This window comes from Rhinichthys klamathensis, unplaced genomic scaffold (assembly GCF_029890125.1).
Source record: "Rhinichthys klamathensis goyatoka isolate OS25496 unplaced genomic scaffold, OSU_Roscu_1.1 h1tg000262l_1, whole genome shotgun sequence".
Taxonomy (NCBI): domain Eukaryota; kingdom Metazoa; phylum Chordata; class Actinopteri; order Cypriniformes; family Leuciscidae; genus Rhinichthys; species Rhinichthys klamathensis.
In genome coordinates this window covers 2356011-2376260 of record NW_026606783.1, presented here as the reverse complement: position 1 = coordinate 2376260, position 20250 = coordinate 2356011, and the positions used below count along the sequence as shown (strand labels likewise).

At 36.2% G+C, this 20250-nt stretch overlaps 2 protein-coding genes across 2 annotated transcripts; one reads left to right on the top strand and one right to left on the bottom strand.

Moving 5' to 3' along the window:
- The first annotated feature begins 133 nt into the window (after positions 1-133).
- On the top strand, positions 134-7296 carry slc50a1 (solute carrier family 50 member 1). Its single transcript, XM_056267752.1, has 6 exons — positions 134-333; positions 985-1062; positions 1198-1321; positions 1850-2011; positions 6951-7070; positions 7150-7296. Exons 1-6 carry the CDS (start codon positions 266-268, stop codon positions 7255-7257), a joined length of 660 nt encoding a protein of 219 aa, XP_056123727.1. The 5' UTR covers positions 134-265; the 3' UTR covers positions 7258-7296.
- Positions 7297-17455: 10159 nt separating this feature from the next.
- si:dkey-247k7.2 (uncharacterized protein LOC797677 homolog) lies at positions 17456-20210 on the bottom strand. The gene is made up of 4 exons (XM_056267756.1): positions 20107-20210; positions 18279-18399; positions 17952-18091; positions 17456-17836 (listed from the first exon to the last, which is right to left on the bottom strand). Exons 2-4 carry the CDS (start codon positions 18346-18348, stop codon positions 17702-17704), a joined length of 345 nt encoding a protein of 114 aa, XP_056123731.1. The 5' UTR covers positions 18349-18399; positions 20107-20210; the 3' UTR covers positions 17456-17701.
- Positions 20211-20250: the final 40 nt, after the last annotated feature.

Here is a 20250-nt window from a genome sequence, read left to right as displayed (position 1 = left end):
TTGTACTTGAATTATGTTTAATAATAATAAAAAATAAAATTAAAATAAACTACACAACCGGACTACAAAATGACGATACGAGCATCATTCTGTGAATAACCAATCAGAGTGAAGGAAGCTTTTCACACTGATTACAAACACGGAAACAGAGAAAGTGGACGTCAGCGTTGCATTAGTGCTGGATTCATAGGTTTTGTAAATATTATTTATTTGCTTGATAGCACAGGGGTACAGAAGCACAGCTCAATTTTCGATTTTTCAGTCTATGGATTTTCTGCAGCTGCTATCATGTGCGTGCATCATATTCACCGTCGGGATGTTCACGACGGGATTGTAAGTTAAGTTACTTCAATTTCTACTACTTGATATGATTAAGTTAATCATATTTGACAGTTACCATGTAGCTGAGCAAAAATGTGCACCCATACAGATTTAATAATGTTATAGTGGCATTCCGTGCCTTCCTTGAGTTATCAGTAAATTACTTAAAATACTTTGAATAAACAAAGTTCTAACGTTATATTAAATTTTTATTTATCAACTGTATGGTTGCAACTATAATGTTGTTGCGCCTAAGAGAGGCTGCCTTCACTCAAATTCAAGAAACGCCCTCAAAGATTTCTGCGAACATAAGCTAAGTTACTATAATTATTGGTACAACAGCAAACCTAGTAGTAATTAGCCAACACTGTTAGCAAGAAGAGCTGCACAATATTAAGATTTTACAATATTAACAATAACTAGTATTTTGCCTGAAACTATAGTGCATTTTTTACATCTTTATTGTGTATATGTTTGTAATTTGAGCATATAACGTTAAACATTTGCTGTGCGGGGCAAATTAATTTCACTATCTGTATAAATTGACAGTGCAAAATATGAAGCATTTGAATTGCATTTGCATATCCTGTTGTATCTGCTATGCCAGTAAGTTATGCTATCTTCCAAGAAAATATTAATCACATACCATTTCTGTGTTTGCAGGACAGACTTAAAGAAAATGAAAGCCACGCAGTGTTCAGATAACGTTCAGTTTCTGCCCTTCCTTACCACATGCTTAAAGTATGTATTTGCTATTTGACACCTGCAGTTCTTGCTAGTTATTGCATACAACTTCATGTATGCAATGGTCATCATGCATTGAAATCCATAAGCAAGTCCATTCAGTCTGAATGATCATTTTGTGTATGTGTTTAGTAATCTAGGTTGGCTTTACTATGGATTACTGAAGGGAGATGGAACGGTGATTATTGTAAACGTCATTGGGGCATCTTTACAGACCTTATACATCATCACCTACTGTCATTATACCAAAGAGAAGGTTTGTCATTTAGTCATTGTCATGGATTTTACAATGGGGTCCAGAATTTAAGACCTCTAGCTTCTTTTTTGCTTTTTTTCTAATTTAATACAATATTTTAATTACAAATTAAATTACCAGCATAACAGTTTGATTAAAAAGGTGAAAAGAAAAAAAATAAATGCAATATTTTTATCGTCTATTACATTAGCAGAATAACGGTTTGACTTTATTTTAATATTTTTAATTGCACACGATATCGTCAACTTAACAACTTGAGTGCAAAGTTTAATTTAAAAGTTAATTCAGTATTTTTAAGTACAAGTTATGTTATTAGAATACCAATCTGTTAAAAATTTAAAAAGTCAAATTTGATAAAAGTGAATAAAATATTTTAATTACAGGTTACATTATCAGCCTAACAATTATGTAAAGTATCTTCATAGTTTATTTTCAGGTTTAAAATGGAATTTGGATCCCAGCTTTTTTAACATACAACAAATATGATGAATATTTTTCAAAGGTATGCTGTACCTGTGTGTGTTTCAGAGGCGAGTGTTCTCACAGACGCTGGTGATGGTGATTGTGCTGTGTGTGGGCTGGGTGTATTTTACTATGGTGATTCCTCCTGGAGAAGCTCAACTCTCTCAGCTGGGCCTCGCTTGCAGTGTGTTCACCATCAGCATGTACCTCTCTCCGCTCACTGATCTTGTGAGTACACACACACAGGGCCGTCGCTAGTGGGGTGAAAGGTGGTGACAATTATAGGGGCCCCCGCTGCCCAGGGGGCCCCACAAAATCCAGCAGTTATACTATTTAGGCCCCTGTAGTATGAATAATTCTAATATTTATATTAGTTGTATGCCTGAGATTTAAATGAAAACCACAAAAACGTGCAATTTGGGTAAATATTTTTCCAAATATCTGCTTCTCTTACCTCCATAAAAATGGTTTAGTCCGACCTAAAGTATGTATTAATTATTCAGTCAGAGTCAGTGACAAACATCAGATGGACCCAATAAAATTGTAAGTCCCGCCCCAGCTCGTGAACAGAACCAATTAGAGTTGAGGCGGCAGCCTGAAGTTAACGATGAACTTGGTGAAAGAGCAGGAGACTAACTGACTGAAAAATGTCGGGGAAAAGAAAACAAATCAGGGAACCAGAAATGCCAGGAAAAGACGGAGAGAGAGGCAAGGAGAGTGGTTGTATCCCAGTCGATCAAGACGTTCTTAAAGACCGGTTATATATTGTTATTTCGCTGGGAATTAGAAAACTTCCGTCTACAGTCTGCCGTGTACAGGCATTTTTTATTATCGGTGCGCGCCACAATCGACCGAATGATTACGTGGTCTAAATTCCTGTCTTTTTACAGTATTGTAACTAGAGTTTAAAAAAAAATTACACGAGTCACGACGCATTGCATTATGCATCTGACCTGCCGGCTGATGATATTTAAAACATCGAGAAAACACGAATACAACACACTGCACTTGGATGAATAAATGTATTCGCTTTATTTAATAATATTACCAGTTCCATATTATCTTTATTAAAAAATAAGACAATGAATGCTTTTATTTTTTTAATTAGACTGCATTCTTGTCAATTTTTTAAATGTTTACTTTTTGATTTATGAATTATAACAGACTGATGGGGAAAAAAATGTATTACTTTTTAAAAATTGGTTTTATTATTATTTAACAATTTCTTGCTTTTTTATTAGTTGTAATTTTTATATAAACATTTAACTTTTAAAATAAAGGTTTTACAACAACATCACCATCTTCTGTTATGTGGGCCTCCATGTTCATCTATTGTACAGTATATGATATTGGTGGAGGGTGGTGGGGGCCCACATCAATATTTTTTCAGGGGGCCCCGAATCCTCTAGCTACGGCCCTGCACACACACACACACACCTATGCCTATAACCAGCATTAATCATGTTTAAACCACAGTCAGCATGTACCTGCATGTATTTAAAGATAGGGTAGGCAATGTTTTTTATATATACGCTTTTTATTAAACTGGTTGAAACCTTCTTCACATCCTGATAGCAATCAATAATAGAAGTCGTCTAAATATTAAAAAAATGTACATATATCTTCTGAGGAAGTCTCAGGACCAAAACATGTTCGTCCAATCATTGCATTCGGTCTGAATGCAATAATAGGATGTCCTACCTGTTTGTCAATGTATGTATTTACTGTATTTACAATGTATGTACTGACTATACTTTATTCTTTACATAAAACTTTAGACATAATCTTGGATTTACACATGAAACGGTACGTAGTGCAGTGGTACAGAAGTCAGAGCCAAAGAGACATTCAGGGCAAAACAGTGCAAACAGGGACAGTGCAAGATGAAAGATAAAAAAATCTAAAATGTCCAGTGCACATAGAAATACATTGCCGTAATACACATAAAGATGAAAAGAACATATTTAGAAGTCTAATAGCCTATTACCAGGACTGTCAATGACGCACATGACATAGTAAATGACAGATTCAATTTATGTCAATCTTTACTTATGTACAGTGTTACGTAAGTTTTATGTAAATGTTTTACTTAAAGCTGCAGTCTGGCGTTTTTCCTCTTTGTCGCCATCTCTGTTTGAAATCTGCAATTGCAGTCATTCGCGGAATTATCAACTTTACGTGAGTTGTACTTCAACACCCTTGACACGGCACAGCGCGGATGAACACCAGGGTTTCCGTTGTCCGGTAATTACCGGACATTGGCCGAGAAAAAAATGAAATGTCCGACAAAATTAAATCTCTCCGGTCAAATTGTCAGATAAAAATTGCGTAATAATCCCACCCCCCTAACACAATATGAATTTGAGAATAAGCCTAAAATGTATAAAAGAAAAAGACACCGACCTTTGGCTATGTTACAAAGGACACGTTTGTGTATATTTATTTTGTGATTTCACCGGAATGAACAGAGAGTCTCTGCAACGGCGATAGATTGAAACTCGCGTCCGAGTGAAGATTGCGCAACTCGCGCAGCGCGTCGTCCATGCAACTGATAGCAGCGGACACGAGCGCTCAGCTTGATTTAAAAAACAACTGATTTTAGCACTAGATCTCTTATTTAATAGTGAACTAAATGGATGATCTGCTAGTTAACTGAAAATGTTTTATTTATTTGTATTAGGCACATCCGTGCCTCAATGTTTCAAAAAGTGAACGTGTGTGAAACCATAGTAAAAAACAATTGGTGTTGATTGACGCCAATCGGACGTTCATGGTTTTTTTCCCGTCTATTTGAAAGTTAGGCTAATAATAACGTTGCATTCTATACGGCCTGATAATGTCATTTTTTAAGTTACATAGCCTGCCTCCAGTTTTCCTCAACTTGACTAATTAAGAGGTGATATTTGACCGGCATATCATCAAAATGTCCGTAAAACGAAACCTCTGCCGGTCACTTTGACTGGCACTATTTTTTTCTAGCGGAAACTGATGAACACAATGTTTGAGGAGACTGTGAGGCTGTCAGTCACCGCGCCGATGTGGATACTGTCATTCAGAATCACAGATTATTCTTTTTGGAAGTATGACCAACATAAGAATTTTCACCGGAAAATGTCCTCTGAACTAGTAAGAAACATCCACTTTTGTTCTGGTTCTGACATTGCAGTAAATCGCGCTGATTAAATCTAACAATCGCTTATAAGTTATCATATCACGCAAAACCGTGCAAATTATACTTTGTTCTCAAATTGTTAATGTTAACAATGTCAGCATTGCGTGACTACATGTAATGTCCTTCCGATATTATCCTTGTTTTCGCATGGGTCCGGTTGCAGTCTCTTTTTTTCTGTAGCCACTCTGAAGTCCGAACGAAGTCTTTTGCATTTTACAGCGGGTGCATCTCTAGTTGTCACTGGTTATTGTCGTTTGAAGCTTTCTGGATCCGCCATCAAATTGATAAGTTTAATTATATCAAGTGCTGTGAGAAAAGGCTATAAATCTCCACCTCCAACATCCTCACCCGCAATATAGCCTACTAGCCGAGACTCCTTCTTTATGTGTACAGATGTGACGTAATGACGCAAAGACATGCTCGAATCTCCCGCGGAAATCCACCAGTACCACTGGAATTAAAAACATTATTACAAGCTTATCGTTTTGAATCGAGCTAAGGCAAACAGTTTTGAACACTGGCTGGTTATGCATTTTCTCAAATATGTATTTTGGATAATTTTTAACCCCAAAAAAGCTACGGACTGCAGCTTTAAATAAACAAGATAACAAAAATAAAAACATAATATGTGATAAAATAACAAAAAGACTGATAATGAAGAATAAGTCTGTGAAAAAATAAAGCCTGAGAAAAATCAGGAATACCACCACAAAAAATGAAAGGAATGACAGGAATAAAAATTACAGGAATACCACCACATAATACAACTTTTTTTTAACTGTGTATTATTGAACTTTTTTTAATCAAAACACTGTTACATAACATTTACTTATAATATTAATAATGAAAAGTAAAAAAAAAACAAAAAAACAACAACAATTAAACTAAATACAAAAGTCCCTGACAGCACTTCATTAAATAAATACACCACATACCAGTACATTATCTTCCCTCAAGCAAATATGTTTCAATAAGTGCCCACTTCTGTCGAAAAAGGTCTGATTACAACTGCAAATCTGCTGTCATTTTCTCAAAAAAATATATATCTGTATCAGTCTTTGTGTCCATTCTGTCACAGTGGGTGCATGGACCTTCATCCAGTTCACAGTGATTATCTTCTTGGCTGCCATTAATAATATGTAATACAAATAAGTGGGATTTACTAAACTGATCCAAGGGCAAACCATCAGGCAAAAAAAATATTGGGTACATTGATATATCTCTTCCTAAAACTTTACTAATTTCCCTTTTAATCCCCGGCCAATACACTTATACTTTGGGACATTCCCAGAATATATGCACGTAGTCCCCCACCATCCCACAATCCCTCCAGCACTGTGATAATGGCGAATAATAAAACATTTAAACTTATTTAATTGCATGCATCAACAAATATTACATATTAAAAGTTAAACGTTATTGCATACATTTATGCTATCTGTGACACCATTAAATATTGCATAAAGCATACATCAACTCTAAAATAATTGTACATTTGTCCTTATCTTGTTTTTCGGTAACATTGCAGCATTCCACCTTTTGTTTATCACTCCATCCATCCTTCTTTTCTGCGCCCTCTCGCAGTCTCCATCTTCCTGTTTTGGATCTTTCCCTCTTCCATATTTATCAGTCCAGCTCTGTCTATCTGTCCGTTGCCCTGTGGTGTATTTCCTGTCATTCTCGTACCCCCTTTTGTTGCTTCCTGTTTTTCCCTCAATCATTCCCTCCTGTCTGCGAGTGTCAATAGCAGCTTGTTATAGGAGAGACAATGCGTGACTGTAAATAACAAGTTCTGGTTGGAGCTGTGACGCAGTGGTGAGCACATGTGCTCCAGATTTACTGATCCTTGGTGCTGAAGTGGAAGACACCAGTTTGAGTCCTGCCTGCATCATGTTTCAATTCTCTGTACTTTCTATCAATAAAAAGTAGCAAAGCATCTTTCTCCTCTCTCAAATTAAAAAAAAAAAAATCATTTGTGTTCTTCATTTCCACTAGTTGGATATTGTGCGAACGAGGTCTGTGGAGCGCTTGTCTTTTTCCCTGACTGTCGCTACGTTCTTCACATCGACATCATGGACGCTGTATGGCCTTCAGCTCCAAGACTATTATATCATGGTAAGACGATGAAGAGACTGTCCTGGGACAGTGGTTTGAGGTGAAGGAAAAATTGTCATATTTTTTGTTTGTTTTTCAGGTACCCAACACCCCTGGTATCTTTACTAGCCTCATCCGCTTCTTCCTTTTCTGGTGGTTCGGAGCTGTCATTCCAAACAAGCCCTCCTATAAACTCATCCAAATCTGAGAGGGGATTTACATTGAATCTAATTAAGTGCCTTGGCCACTTTCTTCTTGGACCTTCTGAACTCAAACATCTAGTGAAACTGCCACTGTAAATTCTGTGAAGTCAGACTATTTTCACTTTATCTTTGTCTTTAATTAAAGGGATAGTTTACCCAAAAATGATATTGCTGGTACCATTTACTCTCATGTTGTTCCAAATCTTTCTTACATCAGTGGAACATAAACGAAGATATAGACATTGGAAGTCAATGGTAACCAAAACTGTTTGGCTACCAACATTCTTCAGAATTTATTCTTTTTTGTTCCACAGACGAAATAAAGTAATACAGGCTTGGAACAACATGAGGGTAAGTAAATGATGACGTGAACGATGAGATCTTAAATTTTTTTAAAATTAAATATAAAGTGAAATATCTCTTTAATTAAAGGAATGTTACTCCCCAACCCAAAACAAAAATCTGAATGTACCTATTATTCCAATCCTGTATCTCTTTATTTCTGCTCCCAAAAGAGGACAATGTTTTTCCCATGCAATTTCAAAGAATTGGGACTGGAGCTTTTAGTTTTTAAAAAGCACCATCTAAGGATCATACTATATATTAGTCATCATATCACACACTATGTTCCAGGTTTTCTGAAGCCATAAGTTTTGGGTGACATTACCTAAAAATATTGATCTTAGCTCTTTTTGGGACCTGTTTCTTGAACAGAGTGTTCTTTTGAGTGATCTTTTAATGAATCTAATGATTCGTCTGAATGAGTCATTCTCAAATATGATGGATCCGGTTCTTGAGCTCACTTGAGGAGAAGATTATCAGACTATCTTATGTCGTTTAGATCTATTTTATGATACTTTTATGGCTTGAAAGTTCCTGTACCTATTCTTTGTAGTTGGATGGAAAATAATCTCCTCAGAATTTCTTTGTGCTGCCTGGAAGAGTCCTCAGACTTTGAAAGAAAAGAAAGTCATACAGGTTTGGAACAACATGAAGATGAGTAAATAATGACAGACAGTACATTCATTTCTGGTACATTTTTAAATTCTCTGAGTGAAAATTTTCTCTTTTTTTTCTCTTGGTTGATCCTTATTGGGATGAGGATTCTCTGAGTTTGTTTGGCAGGTATTTCTTAGTTAATAAGTGTTGAAATCTGCAAACATGACACACCCCAAACCAAGAGCTCAAACATTTCCTGTTACAGCCCTTTCTTTTGAAACGATGTGTTAATATTAAGCAGGTGTCTTTTTTTTTTTATCTTGGGTAGGCTACATACATTTCCGAGTGGCCTTTAGGAAAGTGTCACATTCTAATACATGTAGTGTTTACAGAATCGCTCATTACTCATAGAGTACCTTATTATAATATCATTCTTAATTGTGTCCAAATGGCAGTTTGGCAGCTATTTAATTGCGTCCAACTCCAAATGAAACTTTATGTGTAGAAACAGAAAATTTGTTTGACTGAATGACGTTGGATTAAGAATATCTGTCTCTGAGATTACAGGAAATAGGAAATCTTGCACACATCTGTTCACAGTTCTTGTTTTGTAGTTGAAAGCTCTTTTTCTCTAATCGTTCTCACTGTCAGAACACCATATACTTTACAATAAGCCCTCAGAGAACACCAAAGTCGCACAAAATCTGATGGCTTTAATCATGTGAGTTGCGGTGACAGGCAGGATATGGAGAATAATAATTGTCAAATTCACTAAATTACATATTCATAACTCATAAAATGTTGAGATGAAAATCTTAAGCAGTCGTTGGCTGTTAATGTTGTTTTGCATATGGTAAACAGGTTTGATCTGTGATGGGCAATAACTGGTCTCTGGGTCGGTACTTCACAGAAGTCTTTTCAGGTCTCCAAGACTTGGCTTTGTGAATAAAAATGGTCATTATGTGGATTTTAAACTTTGTTTTATTGTTGTAATGTTTATGGCTTCTGTGTTGTATGATTATGTTTTGTGTTTTACATTAAGCTTAAATGTCTTTGTTTCTTTGTACTATTTTATATATGCAACGGTGTATATTATATCAGAGGAGATTTAGGGGGATGTTCTTTCTGGAGTTTCTGGGGGGAAAATGGTTCAAATAAATTTTTATATAACATAGCCTTCTATATTTGGCTGAGACTGAGAGAAGAAGTTATGAGAGCTTAGCAGGGGAATGTGAGAGGATTTTGGTCTGGTCTCAAAGAGGATCAGCACTGATTGTGAGCAATGAAAACTAAAATACACTGAAAAGCCGAGGCGTAACGCGTACTGACAGACATTTTAATTTCTGTGGGAAATAACAGCACTTTTATCTCCCGCTATTAGGTGTTTGGTTTTGTAGAGCTCTCTGTGTTTTTGCGTGTGTGTGTGTTGTTTGCTTGTTTGTAGTTTGCCTTGGTTAACATAAGCGAGTGGGAACCATGTGTTTGCTGTTTCTCAGTGCCTATGGAGTCTTTACATGTTTTTCCAGCCTGCCTCTCAGAGAAAGACATGAAAGGAAAAAGGATTGTGGCTGGTGATTGTTCATCAGGAGAGTGTGTTTTTGAAAGAATTAGTGATTGGCAAAACCTCTTTTGTGAGAGAAACAATGATGACTATGGAAGTCTCACGCATGAAGACAAAAGCACTTTTTAGTCTTCAGCCATGTTTGTCTAAATACTTTTTGTGTAAATGTTAACATGTAATAAGATTAGTGGTTCTCAAACCAAAATGGGTCACATGTCCATTCTGTGATAGTGACAGGGTCACAGACAGCAGGGAAAATGCAACAAACCATTTAATAATGCATAGTTTTGATTGTAAATATAAATAAGCTTGTCAAACTTCAGTACTGGTCAAAAGGTTTTTAATGTTTTTGAAAGTAGTCTCTTAATTTTACCAAAGGCTGCATTTATTTGATCAAATACAGTAAGAACAGTAATACTGTGAAATATTACAGTTTAAATTAACTGGTTTCTGTTGTAATATATGTAAAATGCCATTTATTCCTGTGATCAAAGCATGAATTTTCAGCATCATTACTCAAGTCTTCAGTGTCACATGATCCTTCAGAAATCATTCTAAGATAATTTCTTATTATCAATGTTGAAAACAGTTTTAGCTGCTTTTTTAAAACTCATGATACACTGCCATTCAAAAGTAAGGAGTAAGTAAGTAAGTAAGGGAAAAAAAAGAAATTAATCAGTTTATATTTAGCAAAGGCAATTTAAATTGATTCAAAAAGACATTTATTAAATTAATAAATATTTGTAAAAAGTTATATTTATAATAAATGCTGTTCTTTTGAACTTTCTATTCATCAAATAATCCTTAAAGGGGTCATAGAATCACTTTTTCAAGTTGATTGAACTGAAATGTGCGTTGGCAGTGCCTGTACATCATGTAATGATAAAAATCTATCCAGTGTTTTTGTTTTAATCTCCTTATATGTTTTCCCCTGCCTCAAATCGAGCCGTTCGACCGTGTGACGTCACACGGTCAGACGCCCCTCCCACGATTGTTGATTGACAGCAGCGTTTCAACACATCCTCGCCCTGAACGAGCTGTCATCATAGTCCGCCATTGTTGATAGACTGGAGCAGAATGGCGTCTAAGTGATTGTGGTGTTCTGTTCTTGGGTGTAATAACGAACACAGCAGTCATTTTGATGTTCCTAAATCCGAACCGCTGAAGACGCAGTGGCTGAGTTTTGTTTTCGAAGCAGGGAATATTCCCCACGATCAACGTCATGTTTGCGCGATTCGCGAATCTTTTCTCACCAGACTGCTTTATAAACGAGGGTCAGTATAAAGCTGGTTTTGCTAAGAAGCTGCTCCTGAAAAAAGAATCGGTACCAACTATTCATGTCCCTGCTGCACCTCCAGAAGAAGTGTGTGTAAAATTGTATTAACCTTATATTAATCTTTGCAAACCGCTTGCACGCTTCACGATGAATGTGGCTAAGGTTTACACTCAGGGTACATTACGGCATGTTTTCTATGTATGACGTTCTCAATATAATACATAATCCCACGTTTATAATGAACAACGCGTTATGGTTATTGTGTTATTACAAATTGAGTACTTATACATCAGTAAACACATAGCGTTCGTACGTCTCACTAAGTTACTCTAACGTTATCCTGCCAGTACATACAAAGATAGATCAAAGTGACATTGTTAACCACTAACCAACCATTCAGAAACGTCCTGTTCGAGCCTTAATTGTCGAACTTCTTCGGGGCGTCAACTTGTTCCGGGTCCGACTCCGGTTCAAACTGATACGATTGCACAGATGTGTCCTCCTCAGAGACTCCCGCTGTCATTCTCTCTCCAAAATATACAGTAGCACCTCATTGCAGTACACGAGATCCAGGGGGCGGAGTTGGATCCAGATCTAGGGGTGGGGTTAGGGATCAGGGGGTTGAGATGGGTAGGATTAGGGGTGGGGTTAGGGATCAGGGGGCGGAGATGGGTAGGTTTAGGGGTGGGGTTAGGGATCAGGGGGCGGAGATGGGTAGGTTTAGGTATATGCAAGGTGGGAGGAGTTGGATCTGGATCCAACTCCTCCCCCTGGATTTCGTGTTCTGCAGTGAGGACCATCTCAAAATATACCCTCAACTGTTGTCATGGCAACACTCCACATGCATAGTGTCAAAACGCCCGCAGAACAGAGGGGCGGAGTGAGCAAAGCTCATTATCATTTAAAGGCATATACACTGAAACGGCGTGCTGAAAACAGCTGTTTTTGACCAGGTAAAATTAGTTTTCTTACAATACTAATGAGAATTTTTTATTAAAGTATATTACAAACTTTTCATTTAGACCTTAAAGAATCAAATTAACTTGTATGAAAACGGCATTATATGACCCCTTTAAAAGGATGCCGTGGGAAAAAACAGTTTCCACAAAAATATTAAGCAGCACAACTGTTTTTAACATCCTTTCTTTAGCAACAAATCAGCATTAGAATAATTTCTGAAAGATCAAGTGACACTGGAGTAATGATGCTGAAATTCAGTTTTGCCATCACAGGAATAAATTAGATTTGAAAATATATTGCAATAGAAAACAGTTGATTTAAATTGTAATAATATTTCACAGTATTACTGTTTTTACTGTATTTTTGTACATAAACAGGCTTGGTGAGATTAAGATTCAAAAACAGTAAAAACCTTAATGTGTCCAAACTTTTGACTAGTAGGCTACTGTATATAGTATATAATGTAGTTTATATATTTTAGGAATGGAGAAGTTGCATTTTTTAAAACCATCAATAAAACGGAGTTTTATAGAATATGTCACATAATTACTGTTTTTACTGTATTTACTAAAAAATAAAAAATGTAGACCGGGTGATAAGAGACTTTAAAGGGATAGTTCACCCAAAAATGAATATTCTGTCTTCATTTATACACACCCTCTTCTAAACCTGTATTGACTTCCATATATGAAAAAAAATACTATGCAAGTCATTGGGGACTGGAAACTGTTAAGTTACAAACATTCTTCATAATATCTTCTTTTAATTTCCGCAGAACAAAGAAACTTATATAGGTTTGAAACAACTTGAGGGTGAGTAAATTAATTTTCATTTTTGGGTGAACTATCTGTTTAAAAAAGATCTTACTGACCTTTTGAATGGTATGATAATTTTTTCTATTCAACCGATGACATGTTAAAATTGTTGCATATTATGTAGCCTATACAGATAAAACTATTGATTTAAGGGGCATTTTTGTTTTCTTCTCTACGTTTTTGATGCTCTTACACCACTTAATGTAATATCTGGGTGCGTGTGTGTGTGTGTGTGTGTGTACGTACTGTATGCAAATCCATTACTCATTGTTAATAATTATGTCTTCAGCATATCTTTTTAAATTATACCAATAAATGAAACAAACTTTAAAATAAAAATACAATCATATTTGGTTGAAAACAGAAAGCAACTTTCATGCACGAACCTGTTGAAATAATACATTTCCTTATATCAAGGAGATAAAGGAGAAGTCCATAATTTGCAAGAAAATAAATATAGAATTTACAATGATTTGGTCAGAGGCCGTCGTCATTTCTCTATATGAAAAATGGCGCCCACACCATGACAAGCTCCTCAGGCTGAAACTAGGAAACGATTTAGTGTAATTACAGTGTAAACCGTCTCTGTTACACAATAGACAGATAAATAAACAGACGGGGGCTGGACGGTCAGGAGTAATGGATGGCCATGTGGAGACAGAAAGACTAGACAACACTCACAATGCGTGTGTGTGTGTGTGTTTTGCTGTGTGGTGTCCAGTGTTTCTTGATGGGACACTTGTGTGAAGGCATCCGGGCAAATGTGTTTATTATGAATCACATCTGATTGATCTCGGACACTTCGCTCTGTTCTCATCACTAACAGCGCAGTAGCTGTGGTGTGGTGTGTACGTGTGGGAGTGTGTATTGGTGTATGTTTAATCAGCGCAACAATGGGAGTCTTCTGCAAAACAGGATACCACTGTTTCCTGCAGCAGAGACTGTCTCTGGGATACACACACAAACATACACACCACCTTAAACCTGTCTAACTATGCATTTTCTCAGTGACTTTTTCAGTCATTCAGATGAACACATGATCAATGATTAGTTTTAGTTTTTATGCATGTCAGAATGCATCATAAATTTTGCTCATGAATGTCTTTGTTTTGTTAGAGACTGTCTGATTCTTGAGTACGGGGACAACAGAGACTCTAGAACTAAAAAAAGATACAAACTTTTATTTTTCTGGTGTTTCTACACTGGAAAAGCAATTATTACCTTAAGCATGTTTCTTAATCTAATCTAATAGGGACTAGTAGGTTTCTAGGTTTAAACTAGTCGGTTTAGTCATATTAAATAATATTGAAAATATTATTTTATTAAATGTAAAATATTATTAATATATTATAATATAAATATTACATTTAATTTTTAAGGTCTAATTTTGAATTAAGTCAAAAATTAAAATGATTAAAATCCCCAAAACCTTTTTTTTTTTTTTTTTTTTTTTTTACAATTTGGATGATGGAGTTGAGGAATCATGGCAGTAATACAGACAACATAATTATAAAACTGTGATCTTGCTGAGCTTGTGATAAATGCTGAATTTGATACTGCCTGTTTAAATTAACCAATGTTTTCATAAATAAATGATGGTGTAAACCAAAAACAGATGAAACCCTTTGAAAGAGTTGCATTTTATTACATTTTATTGAGTGATATTATTTTGGCATTATTTTTAATTATATTATATTACATTACATTGCATTATATGAAATCTGCAAAAAAAAAAAAAAAAAAGGCTCGCATCGCGTTTGTCCGAAATTTTGTAAAACATACATTTTGAAGTGTGATTTAAGACACGTCTTGTCGTCTGTGCATCTCAGTGATGATGCAAATAAATGTTATAAATGTGCAGAAGGAGCACTTTCAACTTTTGTTTGCTGAACTCTTGAAAAACAGTGGTGTGTGTTTGCTGCATCAGCATGCTGGCATGTGTGTGTGTGTGTGTTTGTGTGTGTGTGTGTGTGTGTGTGTGTGTGTGCGCGCAAAGTCAGCTCATATGTTTCAGCTTTCAGCAAGTAAAACACACCTGTGAGAGCTCCAGCTGTTGTTTTGAAGAGCCTGAACAAGGGAAGCAGAGACAGAGGAAGAGGAATGTGCTGCTCACCCCTTTCTTCTTTCAGCCCTTCTCCTGTATCACGTTTGTTGTTTACTTCCATCTCATTCACATCTCTTTTTTCCTAACAGCCTTAATTATCTGTCTCTAGAAATCGTGCTTGTTTGCATTTGTCTGCTTCTGTCTTTACGCCAGCACTATAGATGAGTTAACAAAGACGCCAAAAGCACCACAAGTTGTATCAACATGTTTTTAATAGATAGACTCCATTCATCAAATCTTAATAAACATGAGACAGAGAGCAGAAGACACGTACAGGCACAGACAGGCAACACCCCTCCGGGCACCTGCTGACCTCTGTCACAGATTTCAGCTTAAACTGAAAGTCTGCTAGTAAAACAGGTTAGGTCAAAGGTCACAGGCTGTAATGGTGACCTTGTTTTTCTCCTGTCCAACTGTCTCACCCATCTTCTCTGTCTCTCTGTTTCATGTGCAGTTGCTTTAGGCTGGCATTTATGATCAACAGTATGCAGACTCAAGGCATTCAAGCTGCTATTTCAAGCTTTAGCACTCCATCGCCTGAATTTCCCTCTCAAACCGACTCAACTCTCTCATCCAACCTCACTTCAGATCCTTTGAGGTGTTTCTCCCAATGCTTCATGATTTCTGAGACCAAGAATGTAGCCTACTTGTTAGCATTCCCATTCATTTCAGGGGCAGTTGCTCAACTTGTCCTTTATTAGCCACTGTCGTGAGCTGTGATGTCTAATGGCAGGAAACACGTTGAAAATAAATACATTCACACTTTTATCTCTTTCCCCGCCATTGACGGAAATTTCCTGCTTTCCGTGTTTCCACTGTTTTACGGTCGGTAGGGGGCGCTATTACACATCTTCTGAAAGAGTACAGTATCTCCAGATCAAATCATCAAAAAACACAGGTAAAGAAGACGCAGAAAACGAGCGATCCCATTAAGTAAGCAGATGCATAATGCGAGCATCAACATTAAACAGCATAATATAAATCAAAACTGCCTAATGTTACCGAATGAAATGTGGACCCAGGACGAGCTATAGGACTGTGCAAGCTTTGGGAGTGTTGATGGACTCGATCTATACGGCATGTTTTGATCATCGTAGCCTAGCCTATTGAATCCGATTTGGACGTAAAGTTAGTCCTAGGCTAGTCCTTGACAAAAAAGCGATTTTCAGCTTTTTGCTCAAAATGTTGCTTTTTTTATTAAATGAAACTTACCCATATTCAAGTGTTGATAAAAAGCGCATTAATAAAAAGTTTTTTTTTTTTTTTTTTAAGCAGAGGCTTTCTTCTTTCTTTTGATGTATTGCATGTTCGGATATTCATACAGCAAAATATTTTGGGGGCCATGAAAATTTTGTGAAAATGATAAAAAATGCATGGCGCTGGTGTTGGCTGGCAACTTTTTAGAAAAATGCTGGCGGGGAAAGAGTTAGGCGCTCTCAAAAAGGGCACCAGTAACATATCTACTATAATATGATTTATATGTTGCTTGCAGAAAAAAAAATATTCTGTCTGCATCCATTCTCCATTCAAATGTATAGGCCATCTGTAAAGACAGAATAATTTTTTGTTAGAGATCGGCCTACATTTGAATGGAAAATGGATGCATTTTGCAGCCAGATGGTGTAGTTACGACATCCAGGGCCTGATTTAGGTCACATTAACCAGCCAAACCTCCACACTTCAGCCTTCATTGGAGTCTTTAAGCGTGAATTCAGTAGTTTGGTTCTAATTTAATAAGTTTGACACATTAAAGGTTTTACACCTTTGTACAACGAAATTCTGCAGTTGAAATGCAGTCATTTCAGCAGGAATCCCTGCGATCTCATGCGAAGAAACATTTCCCCACTGAAGACTGTAGGCCCTAGTCATAATGTTTTTTGTCGGTTTGTTTGTTTATTTTAGTGTTTTAACCCTTTCACGCAGTGAACAGTTATTCAAAAAGCCATTTTCTTGCGTATGCATGGGTGTTGATGATTGCATAGTTGCACACCAACCACTACAATGGACGTACTGCACCAAGTGGCGAGCCGTTGTATGTGGAATTTGGCCCGCGATGTTTCACTAAGCATACGAGAGAGAATCCTCGCACTCATTGGCTCCCGCCTCTGTAGATACACTAGTAGCGTAGTGTTGATTGGTGATGCGAAGAGCAAGAATTAGACATGAATTGCTTTAGCAGCGGAGTACCTGTACAGTCGAAGAAGCAGAATAGGTCTGAAGGTAGAAGTCAGAAAGACTGACAAAAAAATCGAGCATAAACATCTACACAAAGTGGAAAGTGGAGAAAATCTCGAGCAGTTGCTTCTTTTTTCATTGGGCCCTTAAGTGAATCAATTATTCACTTACTTACTAGTAAACTTCTCTCTAAATCCAGCATCAGTGTAAGTTACATAAAACTCAGAAATCTCAATGGCAAAAAGTGTCCAAATCACCCTGAATTCACCCATGAACTTTACCCCTATGGTGTGGGTATAGTAAGGAGAAGATCATTTATTATTTTGCCTGTTTTCATTGCCATCAACTGCCAAACTGCCATAGATCACAACAGTGTTTCTGACCAGATTTTATTTCTTAATTTTCCAAAGATACATTCATTCCTGGTTTTAAAGTTATTCCTCAAACAATAAATTGCTTTATTTAAATTTTGAATGTTACGTCACAGTGTTTATTAAAGATTAGCCTACATGAGATTAAGCTATTGCCCTACATACTAAATAAGTGAGATCTTATTTTTGTATTATTACATATACTTCCGTACATGTTTAAGCAACCTCTATCAGTTGATAGGTCTTGTTTACTGCGGAGGAGGCCTCTGAATGGAGTCAGAGACTCTCTGGACGAGTTTGGCACACTCTGCCAGGTTGAGACGTTTGTCATGATCCTCATCTACATCGTCCATCCATTGCTGAGTCACCATTGGGGTCAAGGTCTACCAAGAGAGTGAGAGAGAATTTTCCATGAACCCCTTAGCACTCCTTATTTACATAAACATCATATAGTCATGTTGGCTGATTTATCTAAGATTTGAGAAAACGTATACAGACCTGGATTGCCCTTCCAAACTCGATCAGCATCATTTCAAAGACCTTCGGCCCGTCCAGAAGGAGGGTCCCACCCTGAGAGTAGAATGTGCAGATCTCATGTCCAATGCTAGGAGGAGGTGGAGGAGATGCGTTGCTGTTGTCTGTTATATCAGAAAGAGAAAGCAAATTAAAGTGTTTTAGATCCATAGGAAAAAGAGATAGCATGACTAAATGACAAGGCAAAGCACTGAAGAAGAAAAAACCTGATGTTGATAATTGTGATTAAGACTAGAAAGTAATAGTTCAGTATGATCTCCAATGAGAGAAAAACTGTGATTAGATACTCACCCTGAGCGTAGACCACAACAGCCAGCACACACAGGCTCAACACTGCCACCAGCTGGACAAAATTTGCCATTGCTGCAGATGTTTTACAAGAACAAGTCTGTCAGATGAAGATGAAGAGAGGCTGTAAAAGAAAAGAGAAGAAAATGAGGAATAAATTGAGAGCAGCAAGTCATTATATGTGGATATGTTATAGTACATTGCCATCGCTAGTACATTGGTCCATGACAAATTTGAGAGAATTTTTTGAAACATTTATTGTAGCTTATGGCTGTCAAATCTCTGTTAACTTACGGTATTAATTAAATAAACATGTGTTTTATTTATTAATTTGATATTGCTGTGTAATTCCGCTTTCTACTAAAATTATTTGTAAATAAATAAATAAATTGAACTGAATTTTTTGCATCATGTTTATATACATCTAAGTTTAAAAGTGTGTAGAAAAAAGATAGGCCTACATCAAATTAAATGTTCTCCAATATTGTACTAATTTGGGGTCTTTAATTCATAGAAATTTTTTATCATAGTGCTTCACAATACACATAGTTTCAAAGCAGCTTTACAGAAATTCACCGTTTGTAACACCTTGATGCCTGATTGTCAAAATGTGGCAGTTTAATGCTTAAGAGTTTAAGTATTCAGCTTTATATTTATTTCACATAGTATAAATGGGTCTTAATAGACATGAAAATATAGGCTACAGCTGCCTTTATGTTTTAGTAAATAAAACCATATTTTAAGTTAAGAAAGTTAAATAGCCCTGGATATTGGCAGCATTTAATTTGACAATTTCATTAAAAAGATAAACGTCAGGAAAACATTGGTTATCAGTGACTCATTCCACTAATCTTTCCATCAGTGTAATACAATCATTTTGAAAAGAATGCAAACATGTGATTTCTTTTAAACGCTCACTGAAGTGAGTTATTCAAGCTGTCGATCCGGTTGTGCAAGCTTTCGTCAAACTAAAAATGCCGACCACATTGACGGAGCTTGTGTTTGTATGTAAATAGTGGGTAAAGTGGGTAAACATTTTAAAAGATAGTTCACCTCAAAAGTAACATTTCTCTCATCCCTTATTGTTTCTAACCCATGTGAATTTCTTTCTTCAGTGGAACATGAAAGGAGAAGTTTGGCAGAATGACAGTCTCAGTCACCATGGAAAAAGATTCTGTCATTCTTCCTAACATCCTTTGTGTTCTACAGAAGAAGAAGAAACGCCATACATGTCTGAAACCTCATGAAGGCAAGTAAATGATAACATTTTGGGGTTGAATGTATATTTTTTTAAAGTTCATCACCTATCAATATGTAGATATTCATCAATTTACTTATTAAAAAATTCTATTTTTAAAACAACGCTGATGACAAATTCTTAGAAAGCGTTACGGTTTAACACAATACCTGATATGTTGTGATTCTATATCTGCAAACTGATCTAATAGGTTAATAAAATTATGATATTGTGCAGTGATATGTAATTAATATCTTAAACCAGAATGTAAATGTTAGAGAGTATGTTAGAGAAATATTATGTTGTTATAGATGTTATAGAGTTGATCAAAAAGAAAAAAAAATCAAATAAGCAATAACGTCACAAATAATTTTCAAAAACGAGAAGCATGAGATAAAAAGCTTAAATAAAAAATAATTTGGTAAATTTCATTTTTGATTTAAATTCTTTCAGGAGAATGTTAAAATGTATGGCTTGCAGACAACACTGGAGTGTGAAAAGACACCAGAGGGAAACAAATGGTGAAGATGGAAAGAGAGAAAGTAAACCAACAGTTTGTGTAGAGAAAAGTAGGTGAGTGCAGGTGCTTCTTACCTGTATCAAGTCTGAAGAGATACTGCCAGCTCTCTGAACAAGGAAATGATAAAAACTAGGCATGTTTGATTTACATATGAAAAAAAAAATAACCTGAGTGGGAGGGAAGAAAAAAAAACAAGTCATGGAGGTGTGATGTTACTT

What these genes read in the sequence shown, in the direction of transcription:
- slc50a1 (XM_056267752.1), top strand. Translation starts at nt 266, where the DNA reads ATGGATTTTCTGCAGCTGCTATCATGTGCGTGCATCATATTCACCGTC. An exon ending in GGGATGTTCACGACGGGATT is followed by an intron (nt 334 to 984) that starts GTAAGTTAAGTT and finishes CTGTGTTTGCAG; the next exon opens with GACAGACTTAAAGAAAATGA. An exon ending in TCTCTCCGCTCACTGATCTT is followed by an intron (nt 2,012 to 6,950) that starts GTGAGTACACAC and finishes CATTTCCACTAG; the next exon opens with TTGGATATTGTGCGAACGAG.
- si:dkey-247k7.2 (XM_056267756.1), bottom strand. Translation starts at nt 18,348, where the DNA reads ATGGCAAATTTTGTCCAGCTGGTGGCAGTGTTGAGCCTGTGTGTGCTG. An exon ending in TGTTGTGGTCTACGCTCAGG is followed by an intron (nt 18,092 to 18,278) that starts GTGAGTATCTAA and finishes CTGATATAACAG; the next exon opens with ACAACAGCAACGCATCTCCT. An exon ending in AGTTTGGAAGGGCAATCCAG is followed by an intron (nt 17,837 to 17,951) that starts GTCTGTATACGT and finishes CTCTCTTGGTAG; the next exon opens with ACCTTGACCCCAATGGTGAC.